At 39.9% G+C, this 21906-nt stretch overlaps 1 protein-coding gene across 2 annotated transcripts in view; it reads right to left on the reverse strand.

Annotated features, from left to right (window-relative positions):
* Window positions 1–21906, reverse strand: part of cmet (CENP-meta) — a 69565-nt gene that overhangs the window by 25525 nt on the left and 22134 nt on the right. For both annotated transcript variants that reach the window (XM_065234545.1, XM_065234544.1), the window contains one exon: window positions 5259–5414. In XM_065234545.1, the coding sequence (XP_065090617.1) occupies window positions 5259–5414 (156 nt within the window). The remainder of the gene's footprint in view (window positions 1–5258; window positions 5415–21906) is intronic.

Below are 21906 nucleotides of genomic sequence, written 5' to 3' on the forward strand. Positions count from 1 at the left end.
CAACGCTGCAATATGTATGATTTTTATTAGAATTTATTTATTTATCTTTATTTATATTTATTTATTTATCCTAGATATCCTACTACAGCCAAACAATGGAATCTGGCTAAATCAGTGGTTCACACATTTCCCCAACTTCAACAAACCCGTATAAATAATCAGGCACCTGTAGAGGTATACTAACACCATAAAAAATAATTCTATAGCCAATAAGTTCTTATAGATTTTTTTTAAATTTCAGTCTGCATTTTTCTGGCTGCACAGTGGTTATGATACTGGAAAACATTCCGGATACATCTATCACCGAGTTAGAAATGTTATCAAATCGTTGCCGAAAGACAAAAAAAAATTTATTCGCCCTCCAATTACAAGAAAGCCCGCCAGTTCAATCCAAACATCGCTCATTGAGTTATCCCAAAGCGTGATTGATCTTATTCCAGATCTGGCTAACAAAGTAAGAATTGAGCGAGTTATGCTTGAGTGCCACCCAATCCTCGCGCTGCTCCATAAGGAAAGCACTTGCGTCATCGGAATTCTAGAAACACTGCCACATCTTCGATCTTATGGAGGTGAAATGGTAATTGTATACTTTAAATCAAGTTCAGTGACAAGACTTATCACAAAACTTTTTCTTCTCAATTTTTAGATTCATCAAGCGTTCTATCGTCTCAACCCTAATGTAGGACAAAATCTCGATTTCACTCCGGTGATCTCCAAAGGGCTGCTGCTCACCTCACACCTTTTCAATGGAGTGGAAGATAGTACGTTATTGAATTCGATGTATTTCTTATTAGTATAGTTGATGTGTCAGATTTTAGCTCTACTGCTTTAATAGCATACGCAACTTGAATCTTAAAAGCACACAGAATTGGATTTGGAGCAGTAGAGCTTAAACCAATATACCAATATTAATTGATTCCTACGTCAAGACCTCTTATATTACTATATGTTTCACTTGTTCTGATTATAAAATGTTCTTTAATTGTAGTTCATCTTCGAGGAATTTTGAGGATCTTCGCAAGATTGCACCGAAAAGGAACAGGTAGCCGATACGCACCTCAAGGCAATGGTTTTTCCAATGCTGAGCATGTACTGGCAGCCCCATTGATGCAGTGGTCAACGGTATACATTGTAATATTTAATTTAAAGTTAGTTATTTTTCAACATCATTCATATTGTTTTCAGAATATCTTAGAGAATATCGCACGTACTGGTGAAGATGATTGCCTACCGTCCATTATTTGTGAGGCAGAAGGATTCAAATGTGGTTCGTATACAATTGCTTTCGAAGGAGTGGAAATTGTAAAGGATCCGTCAATTCGTCGCATTTTTGATCTGTATCTCAAATGCTTCAGTGTGTTTGGGATCAAGGTGCCAACCCGAATTCAGATGTTGCACGATGTGTTTAACATCCTGGTTTACAAAACCATGGAACATAGCGGTCGAAAAGCAGTTAATGACGTGTGCGGATTCATTGCCGAGGCAATACAAGCTGAACTAGATTAACTAGATTACATACTTGTTATGAACACATGTCATTTATGCTATAACATGAATAAATAAATAACTTAAGATATTTTGTTTTCTCTATAACATTAATTGAAAGTATTTAAAATCATGCTGCACTAATTTAATCACATTGATAAAATTGAGTAAAACTGACTCAAAAGCTCATTCATTTGACAGTGAGTAAATGTAACTCAGATCTCCGTGTAATCACCGTTTACTCAAAAGTGAGTCAACATAAGGCTACTCACTTTTGAGTAGCCATACCTGCAGCTGATATGAGCACATTCGACTCAATTTTGAGTTGATCTGAATAAGCGTGTAGATTAAGAAAGACTAAGTGCGGATTGTGCTTAATAGGCCGGAAATGGGGTAGTTAACCCTACTTCAATGAAAACAACAATGAAAGCTTGTCACGCAAATAGAAGGAGCATTGTTGGGCGTTTTCTGAAATATTTCAATAGTACAATTCCCGTGTAAACCCAAATAAATCTATCTGTGTAAAAATAAATAAAATAACAGTGATTTGCGATAAACCCAACGTCAGTGCCTACACGTAAGCGTTCTACAACGCGGCTCTGTTGGCCCATGGATCTAAGACTGGGCCCATCACTAAAAATCTACTATTTATCAATTTTATCTAGATGAACGCGTCATTGGGACGGTAATAATGGATATGCCTGGTTGCTATTGAAAATTTAGTCGATTGCTGAACTTATGTATGGACCCAAATTAGGGACACTTAGGCCGACATTACGTACATTTCCCCTACTATCACTTCAGGCTAGAACTTTGGTTCTCTCGTGCAATGGTTCATCAGAGAGGGGAAGCTCAGTAATCCTCATCGCATGCTCATGACGCTATTTTGCCACGGCATGAGTCAACGATGCCGGACCTAAACCAACCGTCTCCAACGCTCTACTATGAGCGATGATGATTACCCAAAATTGCTTGAAATTTTTCAAAGTGTTATATTTTTTCTAGAAAATCAAATATTTTTTCCCACAACTTTGTCTCAGGCGTCAGTTCGTAGGGAAGTGACTGTTTCGAGTTATGATTTGCTGAACAATTTCTAATACGTCATTTTGAAGAATTTTTCGAGACACAAAATGAACGAAGTTTCGTTTAAATATGAATAATTGACCATAACAAACAATTATGCAAAGTTTTATTCAAATCGGAGAGGTTGGAGTCTGAAATTGAGCCAAAAGTGACCTCAATCAGAGGGATCATATATACTCATCCCAAGTAACAATTTTGATTGTATCATAGTTTTGTAGGCCATAATTTGGTCTTGAAGAATCCTTTAAACCTTTAAACTTGCAATGATTCTTAGAATCAATCAACTTTATATAACATACACTATTATATTCTCTTGTTTACATATATATGCAATATATGCTTACAACTTTCATATTATGAGGTAAAGTGTAAAAAAATTACAAAATCTCTATTCTTTTCTCTCACTCGCATTCCGTTCGCGCCCGTGACAAGCAGCGATTTTGTTGTTGTTCCTATTACGATAGCTTACAGAGTAATTTTTTAGAATTTGATTTGGTGTCCTTGGAAGAAAAGTGATTGAATTCTTTTGCTACAGTTTTCCGAGTGAAGTAGTTCTAGTATAAGGCTGAGCGAGACATATCCTGTTACGAAGCTACTTGAAGATAGAGGATTTATGCTATCTCAAACTCCTTGCATGCCCGATCAGGCTTGGCATGCAAATTACAGGTACCAAGATTAGGACATCTTTGAATACCGAGGTTAGTCTGTAAAACATAAAGATCTGAATCCATACCTCTAAGGCGAAAATCATGAGTTCATACATCTGATGTCTAGAAATTTTGGAAAACCTTATAAACCAAACCAATAATATTATGGCTGTGACATAACATTGCTAAAAAACATCCTTCAATATGTCGTTATGCCTAATTCCCTAATAATTGATAAATATGTAAAACAGCAAAGCTCCACGAGATAAAATTCACAGTTTTTATTATAGACATTCATCATTCTATTGATTGGTCCACTTTTTCCATAAGTTGTTATATGAGGTGATACTTGGAATAAATTCTGAATTTTCACAATTAAAACATGCTAATTTCTAAATTTACGCGCTGTGAGATTACATCATTAACAAAAGAGGTCATAGCAATTTCTCTTCGTTTCTTAAGTGTTACATTGTTGATCAACATGCTACGGGATTGAATTTCCAGGTCATAAATAGAATTCCCTGAGATTCCCCGATTGACCAGGTTTTTCCAAGAAATTGACACCTTGTAAAAAGAGTAAAAAATATGATTTTGGTCTGGTGCTGAAAGAGTTAATAAATACATCAAACACATTTCCATTGGGGGTCTCCCTTAGCTCAGTCGGTAAAGGCGCAGCTACAAAGCAAGACCATGCTGGAGGTGGCTGGGTTCGATTCCCGGTCCGGTCTAGGAATTTTTCGGGTAGGAAAATTTCTCTACTTCCCTGGACATAGAAGTATGATTGGACTTGCCACACAATTATACCAATGCAAAAATGGTACAGGCATCGAAAGCTCTCAATTAATAACTGTGGAAGTGCATCTAGAACACTAAGTTGAGAGCACGCAATAAGCTAATATGCGATATGCAATAAGCTTGAAATGCGAAGAAGAAGAAGACATTTCCATTGAAACATCAAAACCCAGATTTCAACCACCAATGTAATAGTAAATAACATTGATAAGTTGGAAGAGCAACATTTTTCATAATGTTGTTGATCAGCCAGACTACTCCACTACAGCAGCATTGTAAGTACCATGGCAAAATTTGAAACAAAATGCACTGAAACATAGCAAATGTCAAGATATTTATCACTCCAAGCAAGTCTTACATGCCTAACCCTCGTGAATACAACATCTTGATCAACAAAAAGAACAGGCAAGTAACGAGAAACCTGGCCAGATTTCCTCGGCAAACAATTGCTCCGTTATGCTTCGGGAAGCAGAAACAATGATCAAGAGAAATTAAGTGATTATTTTCAATGCTACTGCACGTCGTTAAGATTCGTTGCTTTTCAAGAACCTACGCTGAAGCCACTTGATCGTGTCTCATGTTTCATATATCCCAATCTTACGCTCCTTATTCTAACTATGAATTGAAAATGGGATGATCTACATTCGAAACATCATCGTAAATCTGCTCAACACCTCGGATGTAACATGAAACTACTAGTTGAAAGTAGTGTGTAAGGTTGCAAAACGGTCATCCGAGGAAAGGAGTTCCATTCACACATGATCCCACTACCTATTAAATACGACCACATCAATCAGCTACCGTTTCTTCATAATCAATTAACACTGCTTTAATGACTGATCAAACACACACACACACACTGCCGCCACCAGTCCAGTAGTAGGTAGAAAACGATTTCCAATGCATTCATTGGACAGATAGTTTAATAGCACCTCTCACCCCAACTTACTGGGGGGCTCCAATTTCGCATTCAATCCACTCCGACATCCGACACAATTGCCATCAAATTTCAATCAATTATATTACACCTTGCATTTGTTGCTCGAGTGGCTCACAAGCTAATGTTTCCTTATCTGACTGATTTATTTACCGCTGCTGCTTCTTGGTGGGTCTTTTTCTCTCTCGACGACCCAAGCAGCGTGATAGCCGTGAACCGGTAAAATATTTTTCCCACCCACACAATTCCGGAAAGATAACTAGTATAGCCATTATCCACGCAGGTATATCTAAACAAAGTGAGGCCCAACTTACCTTTCTTCGAAGCTGTCCCGTTCCTCTCTGTAGCGCAGTTCGCCCCGAATATCTTCACCGGAATGCAGTTTCCGCTTTATGACGGCCAAGTCCAGATTCTTTTCCAGATTGGTGAACTCCTGCAGTTCAAGCAGCTCCTGTTCCAGTTCCCTGCATCTGTGAAAGGGAACGAGATATAAAAAGAACATTACAGCATGTTACGGTGACTTAGGAACGGACTTAAAATAGATCGATGTAACGAAAATAGGCAAGAGAGCGGAGAGAAAACGATGCAGAAACGCGACTTACAAACCGGTGCAATGCAAACGAACGTAGATCGTAGTGAATCGGCGGGTGCACGCAATGGCCCTAGTGATATGAACGAAAGACCAAGTGCGACTGTGCTGCCGCCGCGCTCTACACATCCCATACCTTTCATGGATCATGGCGCAGAATTTCGTACACCACAGCAGGGCAAAATGCGCAACTCAACACTTGCATGTCTTCTCTGTGGCGCACACTCAGCTGTTAGTATTCGGTTTGGTTCTCAGCTGTGTGGTGCCTCGACAACAGTTTGTTCTCGAATACTTTTTCAAAAAGGACGTATCTGCTTTTGTAAACAAAGATTCAAACGTCAATTGGTTGAAACTCTAAGCTCGTCCCACGCAAGCAAACAACACCTTCAGAAAGGGTAATGTTTTCCCAATTAGATGGTGTTGTTGTTTGCGTGGGAGTGCTTAGAATTTCGACAAATTGACGTTTGAATCTTTGTTTACAAAAGCAGATACGTCCCATTGAAAATAATAATCGAGAGTTGGAGACGTCGATCGACGACGACGACGACGACGACGACGACGCCAGTCAAGAGTGTAGGTGAATGAAATGCAAAGAAATGCAAAAATAAACAAAAACTGCTGATAGGATCACCTAGTACTCCAGCAGTTGTCGTTTATGGGAGAAGTAAAGGCAATCGATGTTTCAAAACTACCTTTTGGGGTAGAGGTTGATGTTCAAGGGAATGATGATTTTAACAAACATAAACTTATGGTTAACAAAACAACAACGAAAAGTGGCTTCCTAAATTGAACGAGAGAATTACATCTAGATTACACAAAATCCCAAAATAATGAGCTGAATATGTATGTCGATTAGGGTGGGTCAATTTTACAACTACCTGCTCCACACAGCTTTTTTTTTTTTTTTTTGTTTTTTTAACTCTTTATTTGTTCCAAATTCAAAATAAATTACATTTCATTTTTAACCTAGGTGCTCCAGTTACTACAGTAACTTACCAGCCTTAATTGTTATGATATATATCTAAGTGTTTTACATTGTTCGTGTCTTGACAATTCAGTATTTTAAACAGGTTTTTTAAACCTGCATGTCAGTATAACAATTGATAGCTTAAAACTAAATAACTAAAACTAAATCTTATCTAAGTATAAAGGGAATTAATCGTTGCAATTGAGGATTGTAACGATTTTTGCCGGAAATTATTAATTATTTTGTTGGACATTTGTGCTAAAGTCTCAACATTCGAAATTCTATGTACTTCGGTAGTACTGTACCAGGGAGGTAACTTCAAAATCATCTTCAGAATTTTGTTCTGAATCCTTTGAAGTGCTTTTTTCCTGGTAGTGCAACAACTAGACCATATTGGCACAGCGTAAAGCATGGCCGGTCTAAAAACTTGTTTAAATATTAGAAGTTTATTCGTCAGGCAAAGTTTGGATTTCCTGTTTATAAGAGGATACAAACATTTTATATATTTGTTACATTTGACTTGAATGCCCTCAATGTGATCTTTAAAAGTTAATTTATGGTCAAGTATTAATCCAAGATATTTCACTTGGTTTGACCAGGAAATTGGAACTCCGTTCATAGTGACTATGTGACTACTACTAGGTTTCAAAAAGGAAGCCCTGGGCTTATGTGGAAATATTATAAGTTGAGTTTTGGAAGCGTTGGGAGAAATCTTCCATTTTTGTAAATAAGAAGAGAAAATATCTAAACTTTTCTGCAGTCTGCTGCAAATAACACGAAGACTTCTTCCTTTAGCGGAAATGCCTGTGTCATCAGCGAACAAAGATTTGTGGCAACCCTGAGGCAAATCAGGGAGGTCCGAAGTGAAAATGTTATACAATATAGGCCCAAGAATACTACCCTGAGGAACTCCTGCTCTAACAGGTAGTCGATTAGATTTGGAATTTTGATAATTTACCTGCAGAGTTCTGTCAGTTAAATAATTTTGAACTAATTTCATAATGTAAAGTGGAAAATTAAACTTTTTCAATTTAGCTATCAAACCTTCATGCCAAACACTGTCGAATGCTTTTTCTATGTCTAGAAGAGCAACTCCAGTTGAGTGGCCTTCAGATTTGTTTGAACGAATTAAATTGGTAACTCTTAAGAGTTGATGAGTAGTAGAATGCCCATGGCGAAATCCAAACTGCTTATCTGCAAAAATTGAGTTCGTATTGATGTGAAGCATCATTCTATTCTAAATTATCTTTTCAAAAAGTTTACTTATTGAAGAAAGCAAACTTATTGGACGGTAGCTAGAAGCTTCAGCTGGATTTTTATCCGGCTTCAAAATTGGAACAACTTTTGCATTTTTCCATTTATCAGGAAAGTATGCCAAATGGAAACATCTGTTAAATAATTTTACCAGGAAAGACAAGGTACTCTCTGGGAGTTTTTTGATGAGGATATAGAAAATTCCATCATCACCTGGAGCTTTCATATTTTGAAATTTTTTAGTTATAGACCTTACTTCGTCCAAATCAGTCCCCCAGGAATCTACAAAAATATTTTCCCGAGAGAAAATATTCCGAAAATCCCGAGCAACCTGATTCTCAATAGGACTAGTAAGACCCAAACTGAAATTATGGGAACTCTCGAATTGCTTAGCAAGTTTCTGAGCTTTTTCCAAATTTGTGATCAAAATTTTACCACCTTCTTTAAGCGCTGGAATTGGCTTTTGAGGTTTTTTCAAAATTTTTGTGAGTTTCCAAAAGGGTTTGGAACTCGGGTCTAATTTAGAAACATTATTTTCAAAAGTTTTGTTCCTCAGGGCAGAGAATCGCTTTTTAATTTGTTTTTGCAAATCCCGCCAGATAACTTTCATGGCAGGATCGCGTGTTCTTTGAAATTGTCTCCTACGGACATTTTTAAGACGGATCAAGAGCTGAAGATCATCGTCTATTATAATTGAATCGAATTTAACCTCGCATTTTGGTACTGAGGCAGCTCTTGCTTCAACTATAGAAGTAGTCAGAGATTCTAGAGCATAATTAATTTCATCTTTGGTTTGCAAAGGAATGTTTGGATCGAAGTTATATTCCATAAATGTTCGATATTGCTCCCAATCAGCCCTATGGTAATTGAAAGTAAAGCTGTTGGGATTAGAAATTATTTCTTGGGATATTTCAAAAGTTACTGGAAGGTGATCAGAACCGAAGTCAGCATGGGTAACCAATTGGCTACAAAGATGACATGAATCAGTTAAGACCAAATCAATAGTTGAGGGATTTCTTGCAGAAGAAAAGCATGTTGGGCTGTTTGGATATTGAATAGTGTAATAACCTGCAGAACAATCATCAAACAGAATATTACCATTGGAATTGCTTTGAGCATTATTCCATGAGCGGTGTTTTGCATTAAAATCACCAATAATGAAGAATTTAGACCTATGACGGGTAAGTTTCTGAAGGTCACCCTTGAGAAAATTCTTTTGCTGGCCTACGCATTGGAATGGCAAATAGGCAGCTATAAACGTAAGTTGTCCAAATTTTGTTTCAACAGAAACTCCCAAAGTTTCAAAAACTTTGGTTTCAAATGAAGAAAGAATTTTATGCTTGATTCGTCTATGAATAATGATGGCAACGCCACCACAGGGTCCATCAAGACGATCATTTCTATAAATCAAGTAATTTGCGTCCTTCTTAACCTTATGGTCAGGTTTAAGGAACGTTTCAGTTATAACGGCAATATGCACGTTATGAACTCTCAAAAAATTAAATAGCTCGTCTTCATTATCTTTAAGAGATCGAGCATTCCAATTTAAAATGTTTAATGCTTTAAAATCCATTACTGAATTTTAAAGTCATGACAATATTATTAGCAAATTTTACTCCAGTTTGAATAGCATCAAACATGGAGTTAGATTTAAGCATATCAGAAATCATGTCAATTAATGAATTCTGTAAAAATTCCATTTTAGGAGCAGTAATGCTTCCTAAGTCAAAATTGTCAAAATTTCCGTTAGAACGTTGGTTAGTATTTTGATTTCTACCCGCTGCAATAGCAGCATAGGTAGCTCCATTAACTCGCTGAACATTGTTAGCAGCGAGGGGAGTAGGTACAGATGAAACATTTGAAGCAGGGGAGATATTTGTACCTACGGGTACGAATGTAGAATTTGTTCCTCGCTGACCGTTGTTAACAGCAGAGGAATTTGTACCTGGTCGGAAACGTGGAGCGTTTCCTACCTGTCGGTTAGAACGAGATTGTAGGATCGCTTTGCGAGTCTTACATTCCCAAAAATTGGATTTGTGGTTTTCACCACAATTTGAACATTTAAATTTCTTAGGATCTTCCTTCACAGGACAGTCGTCCTTTGCGTGAGAGGAATCACCACAATTCATGCATTTAGCTGGCATGTAGCAATTTTTAGTTCCGTGACCCCATCCCTGGCACTTACGGCACTGAGTGAGGTTTTGGAAATTTCCTCCAGTCTTCCTGAAGTGTTCCCACTTCACTCGGACATGGAGCATAAGGCTAGCTTTTTCTAAGGCCTTAAGGTTGTTTAGTTCACTAGACTTGAAGTGAACTAAATAAAAATCATTAGAAATCCCGTTGCGCGAATCGCCAGGACGGGATTTCATTTTCATTTTGATTACTTGGAGTGGCACAACTCCAAGTAATTTTGCCAGTTCATCTTTGATCTGATCCAGAGATTTACCACTGGACAGTCCTTTCATGACAACCTTGAACACACGTTCAGTTTTGGTGTCGTAAGTAAAAAATTTGTGCTTCTTCTCAGTAAGATACTTGAGAAGACATTTAAATCCGTCCAAGGTTTCAGCCAATACACGGCATTCACCCCGACGTCCAATTTGTAGTGAAAACTTAACTTTCACGAAATTCAAAAGTTCCATGCGAAGAGCATGGAAATCGGTAGTGGTTACCACAATAGGGGGAATCTTTTCCTTCTTGGCATTAAGCCGGGAAAGTTTACTAGAATTTTTCTTGGATGATGGATCATTCTCATCATCCGTGAGCAAATCAAATTGAATACTCAAATTAATTTCTTCAGAAGGGGGGTCAAGAGTTTGCCCCTTTCTTTTGCGTTTGGGCGCCATGGCGGCAGTAAATTTTTTATCCTAATCGACTTCCAAGCAGATTACTATAAGAATCTGAAGGATCGAAGAGGAATTTTCCAAATCGATATCCAAGAAGTATTACCTCGGGTAGGGTCCAAACAAGGATCGAAGAGGAATAAGAGGAGTTGAACAAGGTAGAAAATTTTTACAGGTTGAGCACTGAAAAGTGCTGTTTAAATTTGTTGTAGCTTTAGGTAGTAGTAACACTTCCTTAAGCAAAAAGCAAATAGATCCGCACGGCAAGAGAGCACGATGCGGACTGATCTCCACACAGCTCTTTCGATTCGCATCGAGGTCCCCAACAACTGTGTCAAATTTGAACGAATTTGGTTACGATCTAGATTTGCGGGAGAGCTTTATAATTTGTATGGGAAAGGGTTGTTTACACAAATTTTGTATGCCTTTTTCACATGTGGGGTTCATTTTCACGAAAGCCAGTTTCATCGGTCAATCCAGATTATCCGGTGAACCAGGATATGGCCACAAAATTCCAAAATATCTATTCCATGTTAAATTCGCTTTGATCTCATGATTCTGAATGACATACAATGTTTCATCTTCAGTTATTTATGTATAGTATAAATTCTGAGTAATTAGTGAACATAATACATACAACATATATACATTATGATATTCTTTTGAATACATATTTTCTTGAAAATTAACCTTTGCGTCTCTGACGTATTTTGCTGTTCAAAATGTTAATTTGACTCTAGTTTTCTCAATTTTTTACCGATTCAAACCAAACACCCTGCATATAATCGAGAAATTACAATCGAGTTTCATAAGTCACACTTGTTGGTCACGTCGCGGTTGTGTATTTAGACGGATATTCCTTGGGGTCTGGTCAATGGTGAGACATTTTCATGATTTTTTTATTTCTAATATGAACCTAGCACTTTTCGTTGTCAAATCATAACCGAATCGTATATATGTGACTTTGTAGCTCATGCACGACTTATAACTATGTATGCCGGAAATTATAGGTTTTCCAAATCGTCCCGAACATTAGTTATTTGTTCTACTAGATCAACCAAGACTGCAATAATGTCTGTAGTATCGAGTAGTCTGTGGATCATACAAGATCTATTTCCGAGTGATCCAGATGTTCAAGGATCTTCAAATCATCCTGGAGTTCAGATAATTTGATCTACTACCGAGATTGGGACAATGTCTTTAGTATCGAAATATTTCCTGACAGATGCACAGTGTCTATGTGGATCATGCATGAACTATTGCCATGTATACCAGATGTTTTAAGTTCTCCAAATCGTTCTGGAGTTCAGATGATTTATTCTACTAGATCAACCATGACTGGGATAAAGTCTGTAGTATCGAAATATGTCCAAACAGATTCATAGTGTCTATATGGATAATGTTTAATTATTTCCGCGTATACCAGACGATCTAGGTTCTCCAAATCGTCCTGCAGTTCAGATGATTTGTTTTACTAGATCAACAAAGACTGGGATAATATTGGTAGCATCGAAATATCAATTTGGAGATCCTAGAACATTTGGCATACACGGAGATAGGTTGGCATGATTCACATAGACACTGCAAATTTGTTTGGGCATATTTCGATACTACAGATATTGAATTAGTCTTGAGTGATCTAGTAGAAAAATAATCTGATCTCCAGAATGATTTCAGAACCTATAAGATCTTGTATACGTAGCAATAGGTCGGGCACGATCCACATAGACACTTTGAATCTGTTTGGACATAGGGAGTGTTTGGTTTGCACCGGTAAAAAATTGAGAGCCAAATGAACAACAAAATTGATGACAGCAAAATAATCCCTTCGCGATTTTCGCGACATCATTTAATGTTTCCGCGATTTTCGCGACTGGAAGTTTAAATCTGCGACAAATCCGCGAAAATCGCGAAATCCGCGTAAATCGCGAAATCCGCGCCTGTTGTAACAGCCCTGGCAATGTCAACTTAAAAACATTTAAATTGATTTAACGGTGTTCGATGAACAACTTGCTAGTGTTATGTCTGCTTGTTCTCATTTACTCCATGCCGCAAAGTTAACATGAATTTGGTTTTACTTATATTCAATCTCAATTGCTTATTCTTCAACCATCTATTTAGAGAATGCAAATCTCCATTTAAGTATCATTTACAAAAAGATTCATGTCGCAAAATCGTAAAACACGTCGCATGTCATTAATATACATAATAAATAAAAGGGGCCCCAATACACTTCTGTGGGGCACTCCAGTGTTTTTTTCCCCGGGACTGGAAATAGAGTTCTGTCAGATAAGTAGCTTTCATATTTATGCAGTACTCGTAATTCCAAAACGCTTGATTGTACTTAACAATAAGGGCCTAGAAATTGTTTCAAAAGCGCGTTTCAGATAAAAAAAAACCGCAACAATCGCATCTTTACGCTCCAAGTAATCTTTCCACTTTGCTAACACTAAATTCAACGCAGTTTCACAAGAATAACGTTCCCGATATCCTTTTTTTAACTCTTGGTTTGTTCCAAATTTAAATTAAATCACATTTCATTTTAACCAAGGTGCTCCAGCTACTACAGTAACATACCAGCCTTAATTTTTATGATATATCTAAGTGTTTTTTTTACTTTGTTCCTGCTTTGGCAATTCAGATATTTTAAACAGGTTTTCTAAACCTGCATATCAGTATAACAATTGCCATCTTAAAACTAAAAACTAAAACTAAATCTTATCTAAATGTAAATTTTGCCTGAAATTATTAATTATGTTGTTGGACATTTGTTCTAAAGTCTCAACATTCGAAATTCTATGCACCTTGGTAGTACTGTGCCATGGAGTGCTTTTTTCTTGGTAGTACAACAGCTAGACCAAATTGGCACAGCATAAAGCATGGCCGGTCTAAAAACTTGTTTAAATTGGGTTGGATAAGTTTGGATTTTCTGTTTATAAGAGGATACAAACATTTTATATATTTGTTACATTTGGCCAAGGGGTAGGTCACTCAACACAGTGTGCCAAAAACAAATATGGGAACACCTGAGCACACGCATTGGCACTGTTTGGCACCCATGGTACATATTTATGATCTCTAATGTAACTGGCATCACTGCAGTATTTCTGCGACTGCCCCAAACAATTGTTGGTATCCGCAACATACAATTTCGCTGTAGCCTTCAACTTACTCTTACTGGCATGGTCCGCAACCGGAGCAACGGAAGATGCTGACATCACCACGGCGAAGGTGGTTCGTTTCCCAAGCACGATTTCCTCGCTGTTGTTGTTGCTGCTGCTGCCGCCTCTGACGATTACTTTTGCTCGGTGGCGCCCCCCGTGCTACTGGACAGATCGTGCTGAAGTGTCCCTTCCGGTCGTTACATCCCCCGGTCGTCAGCAGCAGCACCACCACCATCGCCATCCTCATCCTTATGGTCAGCATCACCATCCAACACCACCAGCGCTATCTTCTGTATCACAATTGTCTTCTAAAGTCTGCTCCAGTTAGTATTTGGCCGCTTCCTTTTAATTAAAGGGTGTCCCACATCAAATTGCATCACGAAAAGAAAACGCTGTAGAAAATAACCTAGTAGACCGATCCTTTTCAAACTTTCAGACAATAAAATATAACACATTAGTAAGCTTTTGGCATATTTATTTCATTCAACTTCAATACCATAACCGTGCGCTCGCACCTTACACTTAACTCCACTCATTAGGTTCTGTACAACATCTGGTTGCAGCTTCTTCTGTACGGAAACCCACTTTTTCTTCATGTCTTCCTCAGATTTGACCTCTTTGGGATGCTTCCGTAGTGTCTGCTTCATAATAGCCCAGTATTTTTCGATGGGCTTTAGTTCCTGTGCGTCCTTGGTTACGAAAGTGACCCCGTTGGCTTCGACCACCCCAGGACAACATTTGAATAGTGGCACGAAGCTAGATCCGGTCAGTAGATCGTGGGGCCCTCGTGTTGATTCAACAGAGGAAGCAGACGCTTCTGTAGACACTCCTTGAGTTAGATCTCCCCGTTTACAGTCCCGGTAGTCACGAATGGCACACTCCGTTTGCCACATGAGCAATCGCTTGCCAAATCATGTATTTCTTGGCAAACTTTGAAAGTTTCTGCTTCCTCACTTCCTCCGGAACATCAAACTTGTGCTGAGCGGTGAAGAACAGTAGCCCCGGAAGCTGCCGGAAGTCCGCCTTGACGTAAGTCTCATCATCCATGATGATACAATGAGGCTTCGTCAGCATCTGGGTGTACAGTTTCCCGGCCCGTGACTTTCCCACCGTATTTTGCCGTTCGTCACGATTTGGAGCCTTCTGCACTTTGTACGTATGCAGTCCGTCCCGGTCCTTGGCTCTCTGAACGAAAGACTTGGACAGATTCAACTTTTCGAGCAAGCATTGGGATTCCGCTAAAACGCTTTCACGACACGCTTGTGATCCTGATTGATCACTAATAGAACATCCATTCTGACGGCATTTCTCCTTCCGTTCGATGCTCAGAGTTTCGTAGCAACGTTTAATATCATACGACTCAGTTGACTGCGCGATTCCGAGTTATTTTCCGACGGCAATTCGGGACGTTGCTTTTCAGGTGACGCCATTTTTTCCCAACTTTCGAAAAACTGACAGCGATAAAAAATACAGTGTAAACAATACACTCTAAACTACTTCTGCTCAAATTTTCAAGAGAAAATACCCAATGGGTAATTTTCCACAGCGTTTTTCCGTGATGCAATTTGATGTGGGACACCCTTTACTGGCCATCTTGACCAATCTCATCATCGTGCGACAGAGGACAAATATCAGTTTTGTGCTTGACTCGAGCATCCATCATACAGCATAATAATGACAGGATAATAAATTATTGGTAAGATCGTCGGAAAACGGGGAAATGTGCACCTGGCAAGTGTGCCGAGAGTATCAAGATGGTTCAGGTTCATAGAAACTACACGGAAATCATGGTGATGGATCCATTCAGTCTGGAAGTCAAGAGGTAGGTCACTCCGCACACCAATCTTGGGTCATCTTTTTTGTCAGTGTCCTGCAACTGTGCCGATTGTGCCGGTCATAGAGCAAGCTGCGTATGTTTGTAAAATACCCATCCCGGCAACCCGGTATTTCTGGTGTTTTGTGTTTGTGGGTTTGTTAACAGCAGCTCTCCACTCCACGCCTAGAACTGTCGTCAGCCTTGTTGTTAGCTCACCTGTTCGAAAAGGTCATGCACAGTATTGGCATCGAATTGAAATGTTTCTTTTGGACAGATTCAACCATCGTCAAAAGTTGGATTTCTTCGTCGCCGTTCAGATGGAAGCAGTTTTTTGCGAATAGGATTTCGGAGATTCAGCAAATTACCAAGAATGGTGCTTGGAACCAAGTAGCAGGCTGGGACAATCCTGTAGACATAATTTCCCGTGGGATGATTACAGCTAAGCTGCAATACGAATCGCTTTGGTTTAACGGTCCGTTTTGGCTAAGTACAGACTGTGTCGTCGACTGGCCTTCAGTCCCACAAATCCGTGAAAAGGAATTCGATCCCGCGGATCTCGAAGCCAAAGGCAACACTTCCAGTGACAGCTCCAAGAGACATATTCAGCGCTACAATAAACAACCAACGAATCGCAACATTCGACGTCTTGGATTCCTCACAACGCTCGAACTTTATGAAGCTCTGAAGGTATTGGTACGAGAAAGATTCTCCCAGGAGCTTAAAGATCTGAAGAATGGTAGAGAAGTTCGCGAATCATTGAAGATTCTGTCTCTGAACCCGCAACTGCAAGACGGAATAATCTCCGTTGGCGGCCGGCTTTGCCACGCATCGATTGCGACCCGTCGCAAACACCCGTACATTCACGACCAACATGATCCGTTCACACACATCGTCTTCGTCCACTACCATCGTAAGATGCTGCATGGTGGACAGCACCTCATGATTTCGTCTATTCGAGAACGATTCTGGCCAACAAGCTTCCGGAATCTTGTCCGGAAAGTCATCCACGAGTGCGTACCCTGCGTTAGAGTGAAGCATTGTTGGAGACCGACTATAGAGGATGATGAATAGACTTCTTCAGTTTGTTTCCTCTTGAGCTCACTCTAGAAACTACATTTCGTGTTTAGATCTATAAGGGAACTGCTGGTCTGAGTTCCTCTGGTATATTCAATTAGAGCATGTTCCTGAATATACAGCCAAACATCACGTAATGTTGTGAACAACTTCAATGACAGTTATCCAGCAGTGCTCGCATTTTATTTACAACAATCCAATGCCTACGAGGTTGTACCGAAGATGTGCAAAACCTGTGTCGAATCTAATTTCGGCACAATGTGCTGAGTGACTTACCCCTTGCTGGAAGTGCTATTTTCCCTAAGTTCCAAGGTTAATCCGGATTGAATTTCTGTTTTGAGGCCGTTTAAGCGTCTAGGATGATAATAGCCCTGTAGATCAACCGGTGAACACTCGTGTTTATTTCAGTTACCGTGGGGACGTAATTTGTGATTAGCCCCGGTCCCTTTCAAAATGTATCATTATTTATGTACGGTCCTTATATTTGAAATGACGTTTCACATTCATCTAGTGATGGCCGATTTTCATTCGAATAATCGATTAACGAACCGAAAAGTAAAATATTTGTAATCGGTTATATCATGCCGATATAAGCATTAGCTTCTCCAGAGGATCATCACCGATCGTTTCAAACATGTGTTGCACTCTCATTGGTGGAGAAATGGCAGCACAGCGAACAAAAAATAATCTATAGAGTTCTCCAGATGCACACAAGTGTGCGTGAGACCGCGCGCTACCTTTTTAAGTAGTTGTGATATCGCGATACCTTTTTGTTTCTTCTTCTTCTTTATTTTTATGTATGGATGTTGGATTTTAGTGTTCGTGAGATTGCGCTTGGAGATCTCTATTAGTTCCTTAATAAAAATAACCATAAAAGAGAGCTTAACGACGTGTTCGGGGTATTATCCAAACCATTTGTGGGATAGTTTACCCATCTGGGATGCAGTTCGTTTATGGTATTTGTTTATTAGGGTTGTTAATCGAGTATTTAAAAAATGGGACATCTCTGATTTTGGTGTGATTGTTTTGATAAAAAAGTGCGCAAAATTTCATCTCTACCGAGGGGGCAGCAAAACCACAAAATTACCTTGCATACGGGGGGTATTCATTGGATGAAAGGGACCGTGAAAGAGGACACTAAAATAGAAAGTTTTTCTTCCGACAGTTTCATCTTAGTATTCATCTTTGTGTAGATTCACGAAATACATCGTTGTTTGATTATATTTATTTAAACTCAAATTAATTCACAGAATCATCTTTGCGGCAAATGCAACGCAGTAAGCCTGGCCGTTTTGATGTTTGTGTCATATCTCAGATATGCTGCAAACACCACTGTTGACAAGAAAAATGATTAGGCGTTATCTAACATAATAATTTCCCAGGATGCTTTCTCGTACTGACTGCGTTTGTTTTTTTTTATTAATTACTTTATTTGTACAGGCTCAATCGAATAAACTTTACAGAGCCGAATTATCATTTTCGTTATACATTATTGATGTCTTATATTATATATAAGTTAAAGGAGCTGGACCGGATACTCGCGGTTGTCTCGAGGTTAGTGGAGATTTACAATTTTTTTTGGATGGGAAAAGGGAGAGGGAGGTTTGAAATGTGGTTTTCGATACAAATATTTAATTAATCCTAAAACATGAACTAATTTCTATTCATCTTGAAAACAAACATTAAAAAAAACTACACGCACAATACACAAACTAAACACAAGGTTAATAAAACTTACAATCTAAGGTTAGTATTCTTAAAGTAAACATATATGAGTTTCATAAACTCCAGATCACGTCTAGCCAAAATATCCCGAACTGGAACATTAGGTTGTCTACCTCGAGCCCGAAGGGAATCGCACAGCTCAGATCTGACTCCACGATGCTCAGCACAAGACCAAAGGATGTGATCGGCGTCTTGGTAACCTTGTCCACATTCACAGAGATTGCTGTCTCCCAGCCCAACACGGAACAAGTGAGCGTTTAACGAATAGTGATTGGACATGAGGCGAGACATCATACGAATGAAGTCTCGACCCACATCCAACCCCTTGAACCAAGGACTCTTCGACACCTTAGGGATGATCGAATATAGCCATCGTCCCAAACTCCCTTCACTCCACTTATTCTGCCAGCTGACGAGTGACTGTTGACGATAAATGAAGAAAAATTCGTTGTAGGCGATTTGTCGATCGTAAATATCGCCTTCCATAGCGCCCACCTTAGCAAGTGAGTCCGCCATCTCATTGCCCGGAATCGAGCAATGAGATGGGACCCATGCAAAGGTGATGACAAAAGATCTTAAAGATAAAGCACTTAAAAGCTCTCGTATTTTCATGAGAAAATACGAGGAGTGCTTTACCGGCCTCATGGATCGAATAGCCTCGACAGAACTGAGACTATCCGTAAAAATAAAATAGTGATCTGGTGCAAGTGAGGCAATCGTTTCTAGCGTATAGTGTATTGCCGCCAGTTCAGCAACATATACGGAACAAGGAGCATGAAGCATTCGGGAGACACTATGAAATTCGTTATAAATACCAAAACCAGCGGACGACTCTATTAGTGATCCATCTGTGAAGAACGATCTTGCGGAATCAACTTGGCCAAACTTTGCAGCGTAAATTGACGGAACAATCATGGAACGATGATGTTCTGGGATCCCACGAATCTCCCGCGTCATAGATAAATCAAAACTAACTGAATTGCCGAAGTCAGAGAAGCATACACGATGAGGATTATGCTGTGAAGGGCTGACATCCTGTGTTATGTACACGTAGTACAATGTCATAAAACGAGTTTGGGGGTTTAGCTCAAGAAGCTTCTCAAAGTTTGCAATCACCAGTGGGTTCATAATTTCACAACGGGTGAGGAGCCTGAGGGATAATTCCGAAAACCGATCAGATAGTGGCAACATGCCCGCTAACACTTCGAGACTCATCGTATGAGTCGAGTGCATGCATCCTAACGCGATACGAAGACAGCGATACTGGATCCGTTCCAGTTTGATGATGTGCGTTTTAGCCGCCGACTGGAAGCAAAAACTACCGTACTCTAAAACCGATAAAATCGTTGTCCTGTACAACGTTAGAAGATCTTGCGGATGGGCTCCCCACCACATTCCGGTAATTGTTCGAAGAAAATTGATCCTTTGTTGGCATTTTCGTCTCAGATACTCAATGTGGGATCTCCAGGTGCATTTGGAATCGAACCAGACCCCAAGATATTTGAAAGACATGGAATGAGTGATTGGCTTACCCAAAAGTTGAAGCTTCGGTTGTGCTGGGCTATGCTTCCTAGAAAAAACGACCAACTCAGTTTTCTCCGTGGAGAATTCGATACCTAGCTGAATAGCCCAAGTAGACAAATTGTCTAAGGTATCCTGTAAGGGTCCTTGCAGGTCGGCCTCTCTGGGCCCTGTCATAGACACAACTCCGTCATCTGCAAGTTGTCTCAGCGTGCAGTTGTCACTTAGACAATTGTCAATTTCTCTGACGTAGAAATTATACAAAAGGGGGCTTAAACATGAGCCCTGGGGGAGGCCCATGTAACTAAATCGAGAAGCTGTAGAGTTTCCATGAGAAAAGCTCATATGTTTCTCTGACAGCAAATTGTACAAAAAGTTATTAATTAATGAAGAAAGGCCACATGCGTGGAGTTTGTCTGAAAGGACCTCAACCGATACTGAATCAAAAGCCCCCTTAATATCCAAGAACACAGAAGCCATTTGCTCTTTTTTAGCAAAAGCCAACTGAATTTCGGTGGAAAGCAACGCGAGACAGTCGTTCGTTCCCTTGCCCCTACGGAAACCAAATTGAGTATCTGAGAGTAGGTGGTTCGTCTCAACCCATTTGTCCAAGCGAAAAAGGATCATTTTCTCCAACAATTTTCGAATGCACGATAACATCGCGATGGGACGATACGAGTTATGATCTGAAGCCGGTTTTCCAGGCTTTTTAATGGCTATAACTCTCACTTGCCTCCAATCATCCGGAACAATATTGAGCTCTAGGAACTGACAAAACAAGTTCAACATGCGCCTCTTAGCGACGTCTGGGAGGTTCTTCAACAAGTTGAACTTGATTCTATCAGCCCCCGGAGCCGAATTGCCACACGAAAGGAGCGCGAGTGAGAGCTCCAGCATTGAAAAAGGCTGGCTGATCTCGTCTACCGAATTCGTCGTTTCGCGAGGAATCATCCGTGCCGGCACGGAATCAGGACATACTTTTCGTGCGAACTTAAGAATCCAACGATCTGAGTACTCCTCGCTCTCGTTGTTTGAAGACCGGTTACGCATCCTTCGCGCCGCATTCCACAGCGTATTCATCGACGTTTCGCGCGATAATCCGTCCACGAATTGCCGCCAGTATCCGCGTTTCTTGGCTTTGATGAGGCTTTTGAGTTCGCGTTCAAGAGTCGAGTACGCTTCGAAATACACGGGTGTTCCACGTTTCCGGAAAAGCTTAAACGCGTCGGACTTTTTACGATAAACCTCTGTGCATTGGTGGTCCCACCAAGGGGAAGGAGGTTTCCTACGCAAAGACGTTCCAGGAACCGACCGAGTTTGAGCTCGAAGCGCGCTGTCCAAGATCAGATTGGAGAGGAAGTTATATTCCTCCAACGGTGGAAGCCCTTCTACCGACGACACGGCTTCCTCTATCGCGGTCTTGAACGTTGTCCAATCGATATTACGGGTGAGGTCGTACGCGACGTTAACGGATTCCGACGGATTGAACCCACTGGCAATCGAAATTTTGATCGGCAAGTGATCACTACCGTGGGGATCTTGGATCACATTCCACGTGCAATCCAACGATAATGAGTTAGAGCAAAGTGTGAGGTCTAATTTACTTCCATTCGAGGATGGTCCAGCCAAACGTTTTACTTCTCCATTGTTAAGTATTGTCATATTGAAGTTATCACAGAGGTCATATATAAAAGTAGAACGGTTGTCATCATACAGTTCCCCCCAGCCTGTACCGTGGGAATTGAAATCTCCCATGATCAACCGTGGAGCAGGAAGTACCGAACATATATCTGAAAGTTGTTTTCGATTAACAACGGCTCTAGGAGGAATATAAACAGAAGCAATACAAAGGCTCTTACCTTTAAAAATAGCCTGACATGCGATAACTTCAATACCTGGAAATTGTGGAAGATTCACTCTATAGAAGGAATGGCACTTTTTGATCCCCAAAAGTACCCCTCCTCCACGCGAATCCTCACGATCCAGTCGAATAATGTTAAAATCATAAA

The sequence above is a fragment of the Ochlerotatus camptorhynchus genome, unplaced genomic scaffold (genome assembly GCF_037179485.1).
Source record: "Ochlerotatus camptorhynchus isolate MF236.1 unplaced genomic scaffold, CSIRO-AGI_Acam_v1.1 ptg000434l, whole genome shotgun sequence".
NCBI lineage: Eukaryota > Metazoa > Arthropoda > Insecta > Diptera > Culicidae > Ochlerotatus > Ochlerotatus camptorhynchus.